Source organism: Molossus molossus, unplaced genomic scaffold (genome assembly GCF_014108415.1).
Source record: "Molossus molossus isolate mMolMol1 unplaced genomic scaffold, mMolMol1.p scaffold_m16_p_18, whole genome shotgun sequence".
NCBI lineage: Eukaryota > Metazoa > Chordata > Mammalia > Chiroptera > Molossidae > Molossus > Molossus molossus.
The window spans coordinates 53,234,170-53,253,332 of record NW_023425353.1 but is presented as its reverse complement, the minus strand read 5'-3'; the positions used below and the strand labels follow the sequence as shown (position 1 = coordinate 53,253,332).

General features: G+C 46.0%; 1 protein-coding gene across 1 annotated transcript in view; it reads left to right on the top strand.

Annotated features, from left to right (window-relative positions):
• SUSD5 (sushi domain containing 5) overlaps nucleotides 1–18,867 on the top strand; it is a 43,606-nt gene extending 24,739 nt beyond the window's left edge. The window contains exon 6 of the mRNA XM_036266295.1: nucleotides 17,570–18,867. Within this exon, the coding sequence (XP_036122188.1) occupies nucleotides 17,570–18,867 (1,298 nt within the window). The remainder of the gene's footprint in view (nucleotides 1–17,569) is intronic.
• Nucleotides 18,868–19,163: the final 296 nt, after the last annotated feature.

The window sequence follows — 19,163 nt, the reverse complement described above, 5'->3', positions numbered from 1 at the left end:
GTCCTGCTTGGAAGCAAGGGGACCAGCCTTGAGTTCTTCCGTGTCCGGCTGGTTGGCTGCAGGCTGCAGGGAGGTCAGATGGCATGTAACCTCCCGAGTGGGGCTCCCGTTCCACCATGCGCAGTTTTCTAGAGAAGGGGGTAGCTGGGAACCATTAGCTAGTAACATTCACAGAAGCTGGGGGATGGGTACACTGGCCTGGGAAGGGGGGCAGGGGCAGGACACCAACAGCATCCACCACAGTGGAGAACTGACTTACTCCATCAGTTCAGTGGAGCACAGCCTTTAAAAAATCCATTAAGAAGGGTCCGGCCGGTGTGGCTCAGTGGTTGAGCGCCGACCCACGCACCAGGAGGTCGCCAGTTCGATTCCCGGCCAGGACACATGCCCAGGTAGTGGGCCCGATCCCCCTTGGAAGACATGTACGAGGTGGCCAGTTGATGTTCTCTCTCATCGGTGTTTCTATCTCTCTCTCTCCCTCTCCCTTTCTCTCTCTAAAATCAATAAAGGGGGAAAAAAATGTTTTAAACCCATTAATAAGGTGGAGGCTGCCTGAATGAGCTTGCTGAAATTTGGCATTTTCAGTGACAGGCAGGAATGAACCCACAGGAGCAGGCCTGGGGGGCGAATGAGTATGTCGTGGAGGAAGGGGCGTCAGCCACACAGCCCAGGCCATCCGTCCACTGCAACGTCGAGGTTCACCTTCCAGTGGGGTTTGTTAGCCTTGACCATGAACCTAAGTGGGTGAGGACTTATTTAACCGCCATTTGCTCCCCTCTGTGTGTTGGTATTTCTCTAGCTTTGGTTCCTAGAATCTGAGTCTGATTCTGGCCGTTTATTTTTCCATTCCCCTGTCCAAATCCACACATCTTCTTGGTTTCCATTCCCAGCCGGGCAGCACAAAATGTCTGTCATACCTCTGCAGTGTTCTCAGGATCTAACTATCATTGGTCGTTGCCCTAATTGCAGAAAAATCCGATGCTTTGCTCCTTTCGTGTATACGCAGCAGACTCCCATGCTGTGTTTGGATTTCTCTGGGCTTCTTGCTATGCCAAGTCCCACATCCGTCTTCAAGGCCATGTTCCTCTCTGGCTGCTTGCACCCTAAGACCAGTCTCTGACCTCCCAGCATCCCAAGTGGCCACCCCCGGCCACATAACCTGTGTCAGTGCCCACACGCGTCCCACCTTCCTCAGGAGCCCTCAGGGTTCCCTTCTCATCCTGACGGCTTCCCCCACCACCCTCCTGGCTGCCCGGTGGCTCCATCACCATTGCACTTTCCTGACTCAGACGTGTTGTGGCCCCTGCCCCGCGTTCCCGAGGAGGCGTTGGATCCAGTCTTTGCGGCTGGGTTGGGAGAGAACAATAGCGTGAGACACACAACCCAGAAACTGAGAGACTCCCAGACTCTTCCCCTATGATTTTCCCTGTTCCTTTAAGATGTTCCCCCCTACGCTCCGTGGCTTCTGCTTGTGCCTTCCGGTCTGCAGTGTCAGGAAAGTGAGTGACAACACGCTTGACCTCACCCTCCCAGCCCCACCATCTGAGCCCAACAACAGACAAGCAACCTTCTTCTTTTCCCTGGGCCGTCACGCCTGTGGAAACAGGACACGTTCCCCAGTGAGACACCGAGAGAGAGCTGTCGTGAACCAGGCCAGACTTGCTCCCTGCCATCTCTGTCCGGGGACTTCGTTGTGGTGGTCGTTCTGGTTTTCAACTCTGTTGAGATGTAATGGGATTCAGTAAATGGTACCCATTTAAAGTATGGGAGTCTCTGAGTTGTCGCAGGTGGATGACCTGTTAAACCACCACCACAACCAAAACACAGCGTGTCCTTCCTCCCGGAGCCTCTCTGCCCCGTCAATGAGAGGAGCCTTCCACACTTTCTTTCTCGTGTAACCTTCACAAGTAGAAATGGCTGTGCCAATTTACAGATGGGGAAACTGAGGCCCAGGGCGGTCAGGTGACTTGCTGCATCACACAGCCAGAAAAGCAGAGCCAAAACAGGGAGGTCTCCTTCCAACACGGTCTCGTGCCTCTGTGCTCGGGCCTGTGTGAACCTCGGGCAGGGCAGAGCGTCCGGGCCGCGCCAGGTCGTTCCCTCGGTCAGTTCCTTTGCTTTTCCCTCTCGTTCCAAAAGTTTCCTTTTGTTTCCTTAAATTAACTTCAGTTTCTATTTTCCTTCACCTCTTGGACTTAGCTCCCGTCGCAGACTCGAGCATGAGACTGAAGCTGAATCGAGACGTTCCTGGTCAATATTGCCATATTTGTTCAGAGCTTCATGGAGCCAGTGGTTATTTCTGGCTTGTCTGGTTGTCTTTTTCAAAATGACTATTTTTAAAGGCGGTGTAGCCAAGACCAGGGAAAAAAAAAGAAGGTACGTGTGGGCTTCCAGAAATGCAACAACATGAAAAAAGATGAACTGTGCTAGGGGAGCTCCAGGCTTCGGGGCTCCGGCCCGTGTGCTTCACCCCAGACCCCGTCACACCCGGTAAACGCAGGGAGAGCGCACGCGGCCCTTCCCTCTCACTCCTGAGGTCTGTGTCTCTGTGGCCTTCTGTTTTCCTAAAGCACCAGTTAGCTATAAACACGCAGGGAATGGCCTGATTTTTGCCAAGAGAACCCATGAAGTTTACATTTCCTGGACCTGTTGGTCTAACTCACAAGGCCCAGTGTTGTGTGAGCACAGGTTTCAGGGAGAGCATGGGGGAGGGGAGAGGGTTGGAGGGATCGCTGGATGATTAAAGGGAGAGCGGAGGGCAGGGGGCGGGAGGGAAATAGCACCTCAACGGGCAAAGAGCGGGCCTCCTCCATTTGGTGGGCAGAATTTAATTTGTGGTTGAAATTCAGTGAGTAACAAACTTGACTGTCACTCATGAGGAGAAAAACAGGCTTGGGACACTTTCACAGGAGCAGACTATTCATAAGTACTTGGTGTCCTTGTCTTCGTTTGAGGTTTGGGGAAAACTGTGACTTAGTGAGAACCTGTCTCTGAGCCAGAACTTTGATTGCAAACCTGGGGAGACTGGAAGAGCTTAGCTCCGGGTCCTGGGCTGCCATCCAGAGATGCTCTTGGCTTAGGAGCTCTGGAGGTAAGACCTCCAGACAACAGACACACACACACACACATCCTCTGAGCTCAGACTGACCATCAGGGTCCAGGTCAAGGCAGGCCTCCCCATAGCCAGTGGGCTGACCTTCCCCAAATCCTCAGCTCTGACTTGATAGGTTAGGCCAGTGTTTCCTGCACGGGGGAGGAAAACGTGGCGCCTGTCCTGCCCAGACTCCAGGTACCTTTCCACTTTATGACATATTTAAGCGCAGGGGGTGGGTTGCATGGAAGAAGGAATTTAGCAGGTGTAGATTATGTTCAGTACTAGAACGAAGAGGTCCTTTACTATTCTTTGCTACTGTCACAAAACGAATACTGCTCTGGCTGATGGACTTCCAGATGGAATCAAGCTTTATCAAAACGGGTTTTCGCAACTCATTCACCTCTTCACTCACTCATTTATTCATTCAACAGACACGTAGGGAGCGTCTGCTGTGTGCCAAGCACCATGCTGTGTGCTGGGAATAGAAAGCAGAGGGGGCATGTCTTTGTTCTCAGAGGTCCCCGGACTGGGAGATGCTGGGCAGGTTGTGCACTGAGAGTGGGGTAGCGTGCCTAGTGCAGGGTCACTGCCAGCACACATGGGTACTGTTCCCATAGTTCTGGTGAATAACACGTTCCTCCCAATGAGACCATTTAAGGTTTCTGTCTCAAGCATCAAGGTCTAGTTTGGTTGAATCCTACCCATGTAAATAAGGATGAGAAATGTCTCTAAAATATTCTTAGCCAGTGTCCATATCATAAATACCTTTAATTTTACCAATAACAGCCCAATTCTAGCAGTTAACATCGTAGTTAATAGTCCAATGTGGTCACCAATAGAAAGCCATTTTAGGTATTCAGGGTGCTAATTAGCAAAGCAATAGTTTTGATCAAGATACATATAATAATAATTAATGTAATACACCACATACAAAAATGAATGATAAAAACAATATGATCATATCAACAGACACTGAAAAAGCATTTGACAAAATCCAGCACCTATTTCTGATAAAAACGCTCAGCAGTACGGGAATAGAGGGATCATATCTTGACATAACAAAAGCCATATATGAAAAACCTACAGCCAACATCATACTCAATGGGCAAAAATGAAAAGCATTTCCCTTAAGAACAGGAACAAGACAGGGTGCTCACTTTCACCACTGTTATTTAGCATAGTACTAGAAGTCTTAGCCACAGCAATTAGACATGAAGAAAAAATAAAAGGGATACAAATCGGAAAGGAGGAAATGAAACTGTCATTATTTACAGATGACATGATATTGTACATAGAAAACCCTAAAGACTCCATCAAAAATCTACTAGAGCTAATAAACGAATGTGGCAAAGTAGCAGGGTACAAAATTAACATCAACAAATTGACGTCATTTTTTTTTTTAATCCTCACCTGAGGACATTTTTGCATTTATCTTCAGATAGAATGGGAGGGAGAGAGGGAGGAAGAGAGAGAGAAATACCAATGTGAGAGAGACACATCGAGTTGTTGCCACCCACACAGCCCCAACTGGGGCCAAGGACAAACTGCAACCGAGGTACGTGCCTTTAGTGGGAACTGAACTCGAGACTCTTTGGTCCACAGGCCAACACTCTAACCGCTGAACCAAACTGGCCAGGGCTCAACAGCATTCTTATACACCAATAATGAACTCACAGAAAGAGAAACTAAAAAAAAATCCCATTTACCATTGCAACAAAAAAATGAAGATGCCTAGAAATAACCAAAGAAGTATAGGACCTATTTGCAGGAAACTACAGGACATTGAAAAAAGAAATAGAGGGAGATACAAAAAAGTGGAAGCATATACCTTATTTATGGAGTTGAATTAATATCATTAAAATGTCCATAGTACCCAAAGCAATCTATAGATTCAATGCAGTCCCCATTAAAATACCAATGACATTTCACAGAACTGGAACAAATACTCCAAAAGTTAATATGGAACCAAAAAAGACCCCGAATAGCCACAGCAATCTTGAAAAAGAAGAACAAAGTAGGAGGGATCACAATACCGGATATCTACAAAGCCATTATAATCAAAACAGCCTGGTACTGGCCTAAGGCAAGAGAAACAAAGGAAAAAAATGAATACATGGGACTACATCAAAATGAAAAACTTCTGCACAGCAAAAGAAACAAGCATCAAAATAGAAAGGAAACCCATTGTATGGGAGAACATAATTGCCAATGATACATCAGACAAGGGGTTAATTTCCAAAATATAAAGTACTCATACAATTCAACAAAAAGAAGACAAAGGACCCAATTAAAAAATGGGCAGAGGACCTAAATAGACACCTCTCCAAAAAGGACATACAGATGGCTAAGAGACATGAAAAACTGTCCAACGTCACTAATCATCAGAGAGAAGCAAATTAAAAGAACTATGAGGTATCGCCTCACACCTGCCAGAATGGCCGCCATCAACAAATCATCAAACAAGTGCTGGCGAGGGTGTGGAGAAAAGGGGACTCTAGTACACTGCTGGTGGGAATGTAGACTGGTGCAGCCACTATGGAAATCAATATGGTGTTTCCTCAAAAAATTAAAAGTAAAACTGCCATTTGACCCAGTGATCCCACTTCTAGGAATATACCCTAAGAAGCTTGAAACACCAATCAGAAAGAATATATGTACCCCTATGTTCATAGCAGCACTATTTACAATCACTAAGATCTGGAAACAGCCCAAGTGCCCATCAATAGATGAATGGATATAAAAGTTGTGATACATCTACATAATGGAATACTATAAAGCTGTAAGAAAAGAAAGATCAATTATCCTTTGAAACAACATGGAGGGACCTGGTGAGTATTATGCCAAGCAAAATAAGCAAATCAGAGAAAGACAAATACCACATGATCTCACTCATTTGTGGAATATAATGAACAAAATAAGCTGATGAACAAAATAGACCCAGAGACATAGAAAGGAATACGGTTCAGACTGACGAACCTTCGAGGAGGTGGAGCGGGGGAATGCGATAAACCAAAGAACTTATATGCATGTATCCGTAACCAATGGACGTAGACAACAATGCTGTTGGGGGGGAGGGGGTATCAGGAGGAGGGTGTCTGGGGGGAAAAAGGAGAAACATCTTTAACCAAAATAAATTAATTGATAATAATAAAAAAAGATACAGATAATAGAAGTACTTGTAGTAGCCACATCTCTTGGATGAGTTTCCTGGTGAGAATGCTGTCTACTCAACTGTGAATTCTCCTTTGAAATGCCAGTAGCAACTGGTTTACAGTTTCATGGAAGTAACACACACAACACTACACAGTTGTTCTTGAAACATCTCAAAGTACAAACATCCTAAGAAAAATGAATGCCTACTGTCTTTATAATTGAATGACATCTCAACAAAGTATAATTGTTGAATTACATTTTCTTTCCCTCAAAGATTATAGACATTGTTCTTTTGTCTTTATTGAATGTTGAGGAGAAATTATAGGCAGGCCTGATTTAATTTTTGTTTTCACTCACGATTTGCCTTTTCTGCCTGGTTATCAGTTAAATTAGTCCTTTAAACTTGGCCTTCAGTAGCCAAATTCTATGTCAATTATTTTCTGGAGCATAGTGTGTATTTTTGATCATTTGTTTAAATTTTTATTTAAGAGTAACATAAATACAGAACATTTCAAAAATCAAAGGTTATAGAGCTCAATGAATTATCAGATCATAAACATATCCATGTCATCATCACCCAAGTCAAGAAGCAGAACATCACCAGCAATCCAAAAACACTCCATACTCCCTTCCAGTTCCTACCTCCCTAGAATAACCACTATTCAGACTTCTATAATAATGAATTATATTTTCCCAGCTTGAACTTTATTTCAGTGGAAGCAGAGAGTATGAACTGCATCTGGCTTTCTTTGCCCAACATTATGTCTATAGGACATATCCATGTTGTTCCATGAAGCTGCAGTTCATTCTTTTTCTTTACTGTGGAATATTCTGTTCTGTTGATGAACATTTCTGTTGTTTCAAGTTTGGGGCTATTCTTTTTTGTTTTTTATCCTCACCTGAGGACATTTTTCCATTTTTTGTACAGATAGAGTGGGAGGGAGAGAGAGGAAGAGAGAGAGAGGGAAACATCGATGTGAAAGGGACACATCGAGTGGCTGCCACCCGCACGACCAACCAGGGCCGGGGACAAACTGCAACCGAGGTACGTGCCCTTAGCGGGAACCGAACCCGGGTCTCTCCGGACCGCAGGCGGACGCTCCAACCGCTGAGCCAAACCGGCCAGGGCAAGTTTGGGGCTATTCTAAGAACATTCTTGTACAGGTCTTTTGATACCTGCATTGCATCCACAATTCTTTTTCTTTTTTTAAATATGTTTTTATTAATTTTTTAGAAAGAAAGATAGAAACACTGATGTGAGCCCGGCCTGTGTGGCTCTGTGGTTGAGCGTTGACTCATGCACCAAGAGGTCGCTGGTTCAATTCCTGGTCAGGACATATGCCCAGGTTGTGGGCCAAATCCCCAGTCGGGGACATGCAGGAGGCAGCCAGTCGATGTTCTTTTTCATCAATGTTTCTATGTCTCTCTCCTTCTCCCTTACTCTCTCTCTAAAATCAATAAAGAAAAAAAATTAAAAAGAAAAAGGAACATCCATGTGAAAGAGAAACATTGGTCAGCTGCCTCCTGTACGCATCCTACTGGGGATCGAGCCCACAACCCCGGGTATGTGCCCTGACCAGGAATCAGACTAGGACCTCTCAGTCCACTGAGCCCTACCAGCCAGGCTCCACTCTTAAGTATATATGTAGGTGTTATATTGTTCAGTCATGGGGTATATATATATGTGTTCGATTTTAGTAGGTAATGACTAATCAGTTTTCAAAATGCCGATACCTGTTTACACTCTGACCAGAATGGTATGAAGTTCCAGGAGCCCCACATCCTCAATGACTATTGGTGTTGTCAGTCTTCTTAATTTTGAGCGTTCTGATGTACAGGTTGTAATACCACTTCATTTTAATTTTCCCTATTATTGACGATGTTGAGTGCCTTATATGTTTATTGGCTATTTGAATATCTCACTTGTGAAGTTTTTCATGTCTCACTATTAATTCCCTTGCCCAGTTTTCTACTGGATTGTCCATTTATTTTATATTGATTTCTAGGAGTTCTTTATACTATTCTCAATACCAGAAAATTTGAGATTATATATGTTGCAAATATATTCTAGATAAGTAGCCTTTTCACTTTCTTCATGGTATCTTTGATGAATAGAATTTTAATGTAGTCTAATTTATCAATCCTTCCCTTTTTAAATAAAAAAATTGTTGTAAAAAAAACTTAGAAGATAGTATCCCATTGTCTTCTGGCTTTCATTGTTTCTTTTCAAAAGTCAGCTCTCTGTCTTATGGTTGCTTTTTGAAAGTTTTTGTCTGTTTTTGCTGATTGCTTTTGCTTTTTTTGCCCCCTTTGGTTTTTAGCAGTTTTAATTAGTGTGCCTATGTGTAACTTTCTATGAATCCACTTTGCCTGAGGCTTGCAGAGATTCCTGAATGTGTGTCATGTCTTTTTTCAGTTTTGTAGAATTGTCAGTCTATTCTGTTCCTTCCATTTTCTAATTTACTTGTTACTTCTGTCATGATGTTACATGGGTCTTCAATTTTTTTAAAAATATTTTTTCTTTATTGATTTTAGAGAGAAAGGGAGAGAAATAAAGACACTGATGAGAGAGAACATCGATTGGCCACCTCCTGCATGCCCCCCACTGGGGATCGGGCCCACAACCCGGGCATGTGCTCTGACCGGGAATTGAACTGGTGGCCTCTTTGGTGCATGTGTCGAGACTCAACAACTGAGCCACACCAGCCAGGCATACATGGGTCCTCAGTTTGATCCCCACCGTTAAAATGCACCCTTTCTATAACATTCTGTTATTTTATAACCTTGCCTTGGAGCTTTCGTTTTAGTGGACTCCCTTTCTTACTAAGTTCTGTAGTGTGAAACAATTGCAAAGAATTAATTCTGTTTCATAAATTATTATTTCTTTTAAGTTAGGTCCTTTGCCTTTTACATGCATCTTCCTTTCCTCCAAAAGAGGGAATAGTAGCTGGAAGGGGACAGCTCAGCTTAAGTGGTATATAGTTTTGCTTTTGTTTGTTTATCTGTTTGTTTTTAAATTGTTTGTTTTTAAATAGCTGGGCTCTGCTTTGCTTCAGAAATGTTGTTGCACATCAAGGTTTACCTCACCTGCACAGTGAGAAGCCCTGGCTTTCTGGAGCCCATTGGGAAGAATCAGCCCTGCGGGTTCCTGGCCTGTTTCTCTCCACCTGTTTCACTTCTCTTGGGATTGGTTGATCCCAGTACAGTTTTAAAGGGTGAGGGTGGGTTAGGAACTTGTCTTGTCATGCTGCCCTTCTCTACTCTGCTCCAGAATCTTCTGTTTCTCTTTTTAACTAGTTTTTGAAATTTCTTGCAATATATTATACCCTTCTCCATGCATGGTTGTTGTTGGTGGAAATTTTCCCTCATGTTTAATGTAGTTTGCTCATTTTTTTTTATTTTATTGATTTTTTATTGATTTTTAGAGAGAGAGGAAGGAAGAGGGAAAGAGAGATAGAAACATCAATGAGAGAGAACATTGATTGGCTGCCTCCTGCATGACCCCCACTGAGAATCAGACCCACAACCTGGGCATGTGCCCTGACCGGGAATCGAACTGGCGACCTTTTGGTGCACAGGTCAATGCTCAACCACTGAGCCACACCGGCTAGCAGTTTGCTCATTTTAAAAAATTCATATTTAGCCCCGGCCAGTGTGGCTCAGTGGTTGAGCGTTGGCCTGTAGACCAGAGAGTCCCGGGTTCGGTTCACGCTAGGGGCATGTACCACAAAAAAATAAAATAAAATTCATATTTAACAAGCTAAGTTGTGTGTGTGTGTGTGGTGCACACTCATGTGTATTTCTGTGTAGTCAAGTAATCCTTTAGTGATGGCACCTTTACAGAGGGTCTTCAGGGTGTTCTTGAAGGGAGGACCTACATGATCACATTACAAAAGGACTTAATGTAGGGGAGAGGGGAGATTTGTGGCCATTTTTAAAATCAGTCCACCACAACCAGTTAAACAAACCACATAAAACAATCTCACCACATTATCTTCAAGGCAAAGATTTAAGTCATGCCTTTGAATCAGCTGGATTCAGTATGACTTGTCTATATTCTAGTACATCTTAGCAAAAAGTTTTGTCATAGTGGCTTTTGTTTCATTTTTTTTTTTCGTTGTGTGTTTAAGAAAGGATGGTACTTAAATGCAAAACCTAATGTTTATTCAGTGTGATGGGTGAGAATTTGTGCACACCAAAGCTTTGCAACTCAACTGGATGGTCTCAGGATCCTGAGGACAAGGACCGTGCGTCCTGTTCACCAGTGATCCCAAGCCCCGTCAGGCCAGACACACAGCTGGCACTCAGGGAAGATGGTTGGACGAGGGAGTGGATGAGTGCCGTGCTGGGAATGGTGGCGGCACAGAGGACAAGGCAGCGCTGTAACGGTGAGTGTGCAGGGCGGCAGCCTGCCCGAGCCCTGGGAGCCGTATTTGAATTCTGAGACTCCCAAGAATGGTCCAGCCACCTGATGTGGTTTTTGTCTGGCGCTTGTGAACAGGACATCGCGGGGTGGAAGGGTTTCCTGAAATGATGACTGGGCTTTTTTTTTAGCATGAAATATACATGCATTTGATGTTTATCAGAGGTGTTTGCTCTTTATCCAGGTTGTTTTCCCTTTTTGACTGAGGACACAAGTCTAGTGAATGGGCTTTAATTTAGGAGCAGATTAGAAAGGATGCTAACATTTATTTATAACTCAGCAAATCATAAAATAAGCATTAAATGGAGTCTTGTGAGTGTGAACAAAACAGTGTAATGAACCTGACACGCTCAGGAAGGGGGGTGCGGTGGCATGTGACAGGCCTAACAAGTTCCGTGACCAAAAGTCATCACACAGGATGGTCAGATGGGCAGGCATGGCGTGGAGTCCCGTCCCAGGACTACAGCTTCCTCAGCAAAGATCAGTCTTTACCTTAAGTGAGCCCTGTCCATTGTTCTTATGCATCTAGGATAACAGACCTTTGAAATGTCAGAGTCATCTTCTTCAGACCCTCAGGACACAACCACAGGCACCGGCGCAGGAGACCACAGACCCCTCACTGTTCTCTTGTTCCCTGCGTGCCATCTCCACCTGCCACGAACTGTGACTATTACCTAAGTGCACGTTTCCCCACTTGGCTTTTTATCCAGTTCTAGAGATGTCCCCGCTTTGCTTTGTCCAGCCTCCTTAATCTGCCATCGGTGGATTTCATGTAACCCTCTCCAAGTCTTCTCCTTTGATTCTAATGTGCAAGATAAACTGCAAAACTGCCAGTCCTCTGGGGCATTTTCTCAACCAGTTGAGATCTTGCTTCTGGGCATGCCCTCAAAAATTTCAGTCAAAATAGACCCTTATTTCTATAGGTTGGGACATTCTATGGGCAACATTTGACATAAGCCAAATGCTCACTAATCAGTCTCAGAGCCCCGAACGTGCCACACGGCACGTCACCTTCCCGCCAGACCTTGGTTCAGGAGCTATTTACGTCCCAGGCTTTCCAAGGTGCAAAGTGAAGGGGGAAGAACTAAGATCTGTTTCCGCCCAGAGCACACATCTGACAGCAAGCACGGGTGTCTGGGGGAGGAGGGGAGGGCAGGGTCTTGCACCAACAACCAGTCTCCAAGTCTGGACGGGAGCTGGGTGTCCTCCAGGTCAGTTGAATTCTGACATTAACTACCTCGAGGTAGTGCCAGCCCCACAGGTTGAGGGCTCAGTCCCACAAAACTGCCCCCCTGCAGACATCAGCCACCAGTCAGGCCTCTCGTACTTCTGAGTGACAGACTATAAATTGCGGCTTCTCACGACCCCCTCCTCAGGCTCCATAATTCATTAGACTGGCTCCCAGACTCAGAAAAGCACTTTCCTTACAACGACCAGTTTATTATGAAGGATGCAGATGAAGAGGCACATAGGGAGCGGTCCGGAAGGATCCTGCGCCAGGAGCTCCTGTCCCTGTGAAATTGGGGTGAGTCACCCCCATGGTACGTGGATGCGGTGACCAACCAGGAAGCCCTGCCAACCCTGTAGTTCATAGGTTCTGTGAGGTTGCATTACACGGGCATGACGGATGAATTCACGGCCATTGGGAACGGACTCAGTGTCCAGCTCCTCCCTCCTCCCGGAGGCTGGGGAACGGGGCTGAAAGTTCCAACCCTCACAGGGTCGGTTCCTTTGGCAGTCAGCTCCCCCATCTTCCTGAAGCTATCTACGGGCCCATCAAAAGTCACCTCATTAACACAGTAGTGAAGAAGCCTGGTATGGCCCTGGCCGGTTTGGCTCAGTGGTTAGAGCATCGGCCTGCAGTCCAGAGAGACCCGGGTTCGGTTCCCCGCTAAGGGCACATACCTCCGTTGCGGTTTGTCCCTGGCCCTGGTTGGTCGTGCGGGTGGCAGCCACTCGATGTGTCCCTTCACATCGATGTTTCTCTCTCTCTCTCTGTTCCTCTCTCTCCCTCCCGCTCTACCTGAACAAAAAATGGAAAAATGTCCTCGGGTGAGGATAAAAAATAAAAAAAAGAAGCCTAGTATGAATAACAAAAGATGCTCCTAAAACCCTGATCACTCAGGAAATTCCAAGGGTTTTAGGAGCTCTAGCCCAAGAACCAGGGCAAAGACTACTTACGAATTTCTTACATCCCGATACCATAGGGAGGGTTGCTGCTGTAATAGTTAAGTATGTCTTCCTGTAGCATTTGACTCTTGAAGACCATTGAGAATGGGGAAATCCCAGCAGGCTGCTGTCTTCCGAGGACACAGCGTCCGGAGCCTTCCTGACCTGCTGTCCTTGCGTTCTGGGCCTCCTGACCGTGGGCCTCTGGTCACTGCTACTCGTCCAGAATACTTCACAGCATAGTCTAATACCCAGAAGTCTTACAAAGAGGAAAACGGTGTTTTAGAAGACACATTTTTACTTACTTATAACATACGTACTCATCATAAGGAATGACCAATGATCAGAAAATAAACAAAAAAGTTCAGCCACCACACAGGTCAGGAGGTAGCACAGACCTTTCCAGTAACCCCAAAGCCCTGCGTATGCCCAGACTCGGTCATCACCCCTTCTCTCCCATGCGCACATAACCACCAGCCTGACATTTACTGTCACGGATTAGTTCTGCCTCTCTTTGAGCTTTATGTAAGTAGATCACACAGAGTGGGTTCCTTTGTGCCTGGCTTCTTTTTTTTTTATCCTCACCCGAGGATATTTTTCCATTTTTTGTACAGATAGAGTGGGAGGGAGAGAGAGGAAGGGAGAGAGAGAAACATCGACGTGAAAGGGACACATCGAGTGGCTGCCACCCGCACGACCAACCAGGGCCAGGGACAAACTGCAACCGAAGTACGTGCCCTTAGCGGGAACCGAACCCGGGTCTCTCCGGACCGCAGGCCGACGCTCTAACCGCTGAGCCAAACTGGCCAGAGCTGTGCCTGGCTTCTTATGTTCAACATCGTGGTTGTGAGATTCGTCCATGTCCTTGTCCGAGCGGGGGTACGTTCGTTTTCATTGTGTGAGTACGGGGTGGGCAGAAGGAAGTTTGCAGTTGTGAGTACATGAAACAGTTTATTCTCATACTGTTATTTATTCACTACTGCATTATTTTCCATATGAACAACTGTCCACCTCCTTTTGCCCCACCCTGTGTACCACAGTGCATGTACGAGTGCGGCAGCAAATGGCCATTTGAATGGCTTCCAGGTTTCGGTCGTTATGCACATTCTTGTGCCTGCCTTTCGGTGCCATGTGCACACATCACCGCTGAGTATACAGTCAGTGGTGGGAGTGCTGTGCCACAGAGCATGCGCATGTCCTGTTTCAGTAGCAATACCCAGATGTTTTCCATAATGATTGTTCCAGTTCACACTCCCACCGATGGTGCCGCGCATCCTTGTGAACACTGGCTGTTGTCTGGTGCGATGTCATGGTAGCTCATCGTGGCTCTACTTAGCATGTCTCTGTTACTATTGAGGTTGAGCATCTTTACACGTTTCAGGTCTCTTTAGATTTCTTTTTCTGTGCCAACTCAAGCATCTTGCCAACTTTGCGATGGTGTGTCCGCCTATTTATTACACATTTGTAGGAGCTCTTTATAAATTCTGGATACAAACCCTTTGGAGATTACACGTGTTGAAAAAATCTTCAACTCTGTGGCTTGCATTTTGACTCTCTTCCTGCTGGCTTTTGATGAACAGAAGTTCATAAAGTTAATGTACTCCTGTCATCGATGCCTGTACCAATACCATGGTATGTAAACTTTGGTACCATTTTATGTAAATACCACTTTATGTAACCCTTGAACTCTTGCAGTGTCCATCGTCCAGCTTTTTTCTTCTTCAAGAATGCCTTGTCTCTTCTTGGCCCTTTGTATTTCCATAAATTTCGGCATCAACTTGTCGATGTCTCAGATTTTTATTCGGATTGTATTACAACTAGGTGGATCCATTTAGACAGAATTGACAATACATGGAGCCTTCCATTATACAAATACGGTCTTCCCTTAATTTATGTAGATCTTCTTTAATTTTGCTTAACAATATTGTGTACCATTCCATGTCAAAATCTCGCACATCTTTTGTTAGATTTATTCCTAGGTGTTAGATTTTTTTTTTTTTTTAATACTATGGCAAATGGCATCTTTAAATTTTTTTTTTAATCTTTATTGTTGGATGTAAAATGTATTACAGATGTTCCACATTTTTCCCCCATTGACCCCCTTCTCGCCCCTCCCGCCTCCCTCCCACCTTTTCCCACACTATTGTCTGTGTCCATTGGTTATGCATATAAACTCTTTGGTTTATTTCTTCCCCCCCCCCCAGCCCCTTTCCCTTTGAGGTTTGTCAAAGGGAATGAATTTGTACTTCTTAATCCCTTCACCTTTTTCACCCATTCCCCCAACCCCCCTCCCAACTGGCAACCAACAAAATGTTCTCTGTATCTATGAGAATGTTTCTGTTCTACCTGTTCATTTTGTTTGTAGATTCCATTGTTGATAGATATGTATTCATTGCCATTTTGTTTGTTCATATATTTTATCTTTTTCTTCAAGAAGACCCTTCATCATTTTATATAATAACAGTTTGGTGGTGATGAGCTCCTTTAACTTTTTCTTGTCTGGGAAAGTTTTTATATGTCCATCGATTCTAAATGACAGCTTTGCAGGATAGAGTAATCTTGGTTGTAGGTTCTTGCTTTTCATCACTCTGAATATTTCTTGCCACTCCTTTCTGGCCTGCAAAGTTTCTTTTGAGAAATCAGCTGACAGCCTAATGGGAACTCCCTTGTAGGTAACTAGCTGCCTTTCTCTTGCTGCTTTTAAGATTCTCTCTTTGTCTTGAACCTTTTGCATTTTGATGATGATGTGTCTTGGTGTGGGCCTCTTGGGGTTCATCTTGTTTGGGACTCTCTGTGCTTCATGGACTTGTATGTCTGTTTCCTTCACCAAGTTAGGAAAGTTTTCTGCCATTATTGTTTCAAACAGGTTTTCGATTTCTTGTTCTCGCTCTTCTCCTTCTGGCACCCCCAAGATGCGAATGTTGGCACGCTTGAAGTTGTCCCAGAGGCTACTTACACTGTCCTCGTTTTTTTGGATTCTTTTTTCTTTCTGCTGTTCTGATTAGGCATGTTTTGCTTCCTTATAGTCCAAATCGATGGTTTGCTCCTTGAATTTATGTACTCTATTATTGAAGCAGTGTAAATTATTCTTTATTTCAGTTAATGCCTCCTTCAATTCTAACTGTGTATCCATGATTTCTAACTGGTCCTTTTTTATGCTCTTGAGGCCCTCCCTAAGTTCACTGAGGTTCTCACTAAGTTCATTGAGCATCCTTATAAGCAGTATTTTGAACTCAGTATCTGTTAGGTTGCTTATCTCCATTTCACTTAGTTCTTTCCTTGGGGTTTTGTTCTGTTCTTTCATTTGGGACTTGTTTCTTTGTCTCCTCATTTTGGCTGCCTCCCTGTGTTTGTTTCAGTGTATTACTTAATGAGAGGTATGGGGCTAGCTGAGACCAGATGCTGCTCGTTTGAAAGAATTTAGGAAAACCTGAAGCAGGATCCAAGACAGGCCAATCCTATGGTTAAGCAAGTGGCAACAGCTTGGGTGGGCTTGAAAGTTGGGTGGGGCGGGGCGGGGCCTCAGGGAGTCACCAGGGCGGGGCTACCAGTGTGAGCCACGTTGCTGGAGTCCCAGGTATGGCGACTGTCTGCCGTCCCTGGGAAGGGCTCACCAAAGGAACAAAGGCCTCTGACAGCACGTTTGTCCCAGAGAAAGCCCCCTCTCCAGCCCTCGCTCCAGTGCCAAACAGCTCAGTTCTTCCCTGTGTGTCTCTGGTGCCCCTCGAGCTGCCTCCCCTCCAAGCTTAGAGGGAGAGAATCCGATAAGTCCGTGCGCGGGCCCTTTAAGGAGCTGCCTGGGGCTCCAGCTGCATCAGCTTCCCTGAGCCTCAGTTCCCGCTGGTTTTTCCAGCCAGAAGTTATGGGGATTCTCTTCCTGGCACTGGAACCCTGAGCAGGGCGTCTGGTGAGGGACGGGGACCCCTTAGTCCTCAGGGAGGACCTTCCCAGCTGAGGTGTCCTCCTGATTTTTATCCACCACACGTGGGTGTGGGACCAGCCCGTCCCCTCCGCCCTCCTACCAGTCTGGATGTGGCTGCTGCTTTAATCCCGTAGTTGTAGGACTTCCATTCAGCTGGATTTCAGGCAGTTTTGAATGATGTTGTTCTGCAGTTTAGTTGTAACTTTGATGTGGTTGTGGGAGGACGGATACTGCGTTTACCTACCCGCCGTCTTGACCGCAGCTCTCGCATCTTTAAAATTTTTTATTATCTGTTCATTGCTGGTATGTAGAAATACAACTGATATTGTAGATGGACTGTTGACCCAGTGTTCTTGATAAACTCATGTATTAATTATAACAGCTTTTATATATCAATTACTTGGATTTATCTATTGCATGCAGTCATATCATTTGTGAATAACAGTTTTATTTCATCTGTTTCAGTCCTTATGTTTTTGTTTTTGTTTTTTTTATTCCTTACCTGAGGATATTTTTCTATTTATTATCAGATAGAGTGGGAGGGAGGGAGAGAGACAGAGAGAAACATTGATGTGATAGAGCCACATCGACTGGTTGCCTCCTGCATGACCCGACCAGAGCCAGGGACAAACCACAACCAAGGTACATGCCTTTGACTGGAATTGAACCCGCAACTCATTGGTCCACAGGCCGATGCTCTAACCACTAAGCCAAACCGACCAGGGCTATGTTTTTTATTTCCCTTTCTCGCTCTCTGTGCGGGCTCTGTGACCTTGGACCTAACAAGATTCCCCCCCTTTCATTCCAGATGAGGCCGAGGCACATGTCGACTATGAAGATAATTTCCCTGATGACAGGTCTGTGTCATTCAGAGAGCTCATGGAGGATTCCCGGACAGGAGCCGAGGAGGACGGGGGTCAGGGAGAGGCCTCCCAGGAGGCTCCAAAACAGGACCGTCTGGTCTCCATTTCTGCAGGGAGAGAAAACATAGCTCAGGATACAGCCTTTGTGCCGACTAAAGGCTTGCCCGGCGCTAGGAGCAGTGTCCCCACAGACCTGCCAGGACCCATACTGAAAGGGAAGTACTTGTTCTGGCTTCCTGCTGAGACCTTCCACAAGCTGGACTTGGAAAAGGACTTGGATGATGACACCAAAAAGCAGTTTCCAGCTGGAGACAACCATGTCACATTGGCCCCAGGGGAATCGGGAACCAAGGGGCTCCATAGCAGCACTGATGGTCCCTCGGGGCCATATGTGGGCAGGAATGACAGCAAGGCAGGGGACCCAATGGTGAGCAGCAGCGACGAGTCCTGGTTAGACGGCTACCCGGTGACCGATGGGGCTTGGAGGAAGACAGAGGCAGAAGAGGAGGAAGTGGAGGAAGATGGGGACAAGGGGGATGGCTCAGTAGGGCTGGAAGAATGTGTTGTGTTTACTTCCCATAAGCCCATTCTTGTGGAAGTGAATAAGCCCAGGAGTACCACCCTCACACCAAAGGAGGGCATGACCCATAGTTCAGTCCTTCCATCTCAGACACTAGACATGGAAACTTTGGCTCTCACACCCAAGAGCGGGTCTGAAACTAAGGCTCCCAGCAAGGAGGATGGTGACTTGACCAGGTACCCATCAACTGTTCCTTGGAGATTCGCCACAGAGAAGTCTCCCGTGACCACCCTACCCTATGAACTCACCGGCTCTACCCTGGAGACAGCTACAGCCGCTGTCCCAAAGCTGCCTCACAACATCCCCTCGACTGTCATGGTGGCCGCGCAGACTCCCATGGAGACCGCTGCTCCTGAAGTCCAGGAGAACTTCCCATACCTGCTGTCTGAGGACTTCTTGGGGCAGGAAGGCCCTGGCCCCGGTGCTAGTGAGGAGCTTCTTCCAACCTTGGAGCCGTGTGTGGGAGATGAGTGTCCTAGCCTCAGCAGGGGCCCTGTCATCGCCACCATTGTCACCGTCCTGTGCCTGCTGCTGCTCCTGGCGGGCGTGGGGGCAGTGTGGGGCTACCGCAGGTGCCAGCACAAGAGCTCGGTGTACAAGCTGAACGTTGGCCAGAGGCAGGCTCGGCACTACCACCAGCAGATCGAGATGGAGAAGGTCTAGCCACCTGCAGAGTGGGCTCTTCCAAGCCACTTGGTAGGAAAACAAACTGTGACTCAGCACATTGATAAACACTGATAATTCACTAGAGCAGAAAACAGGTGGACTAGGACTTGCCTTTCTTCCCCTCAGGTCTTTGTTTTACAGGCTGAGAATGGTCTCTGGAGGTACCTGGGAGGAAGGCTTGGATGGCATCACCACACATGTCAAGATCTCCCCCACCGTCTGCCCTGGAATGAATTGCACTAATCCGGCCCTGGGCCCTGATTCCACCAGAAGGTCAAAACTCAGCTCTTGCT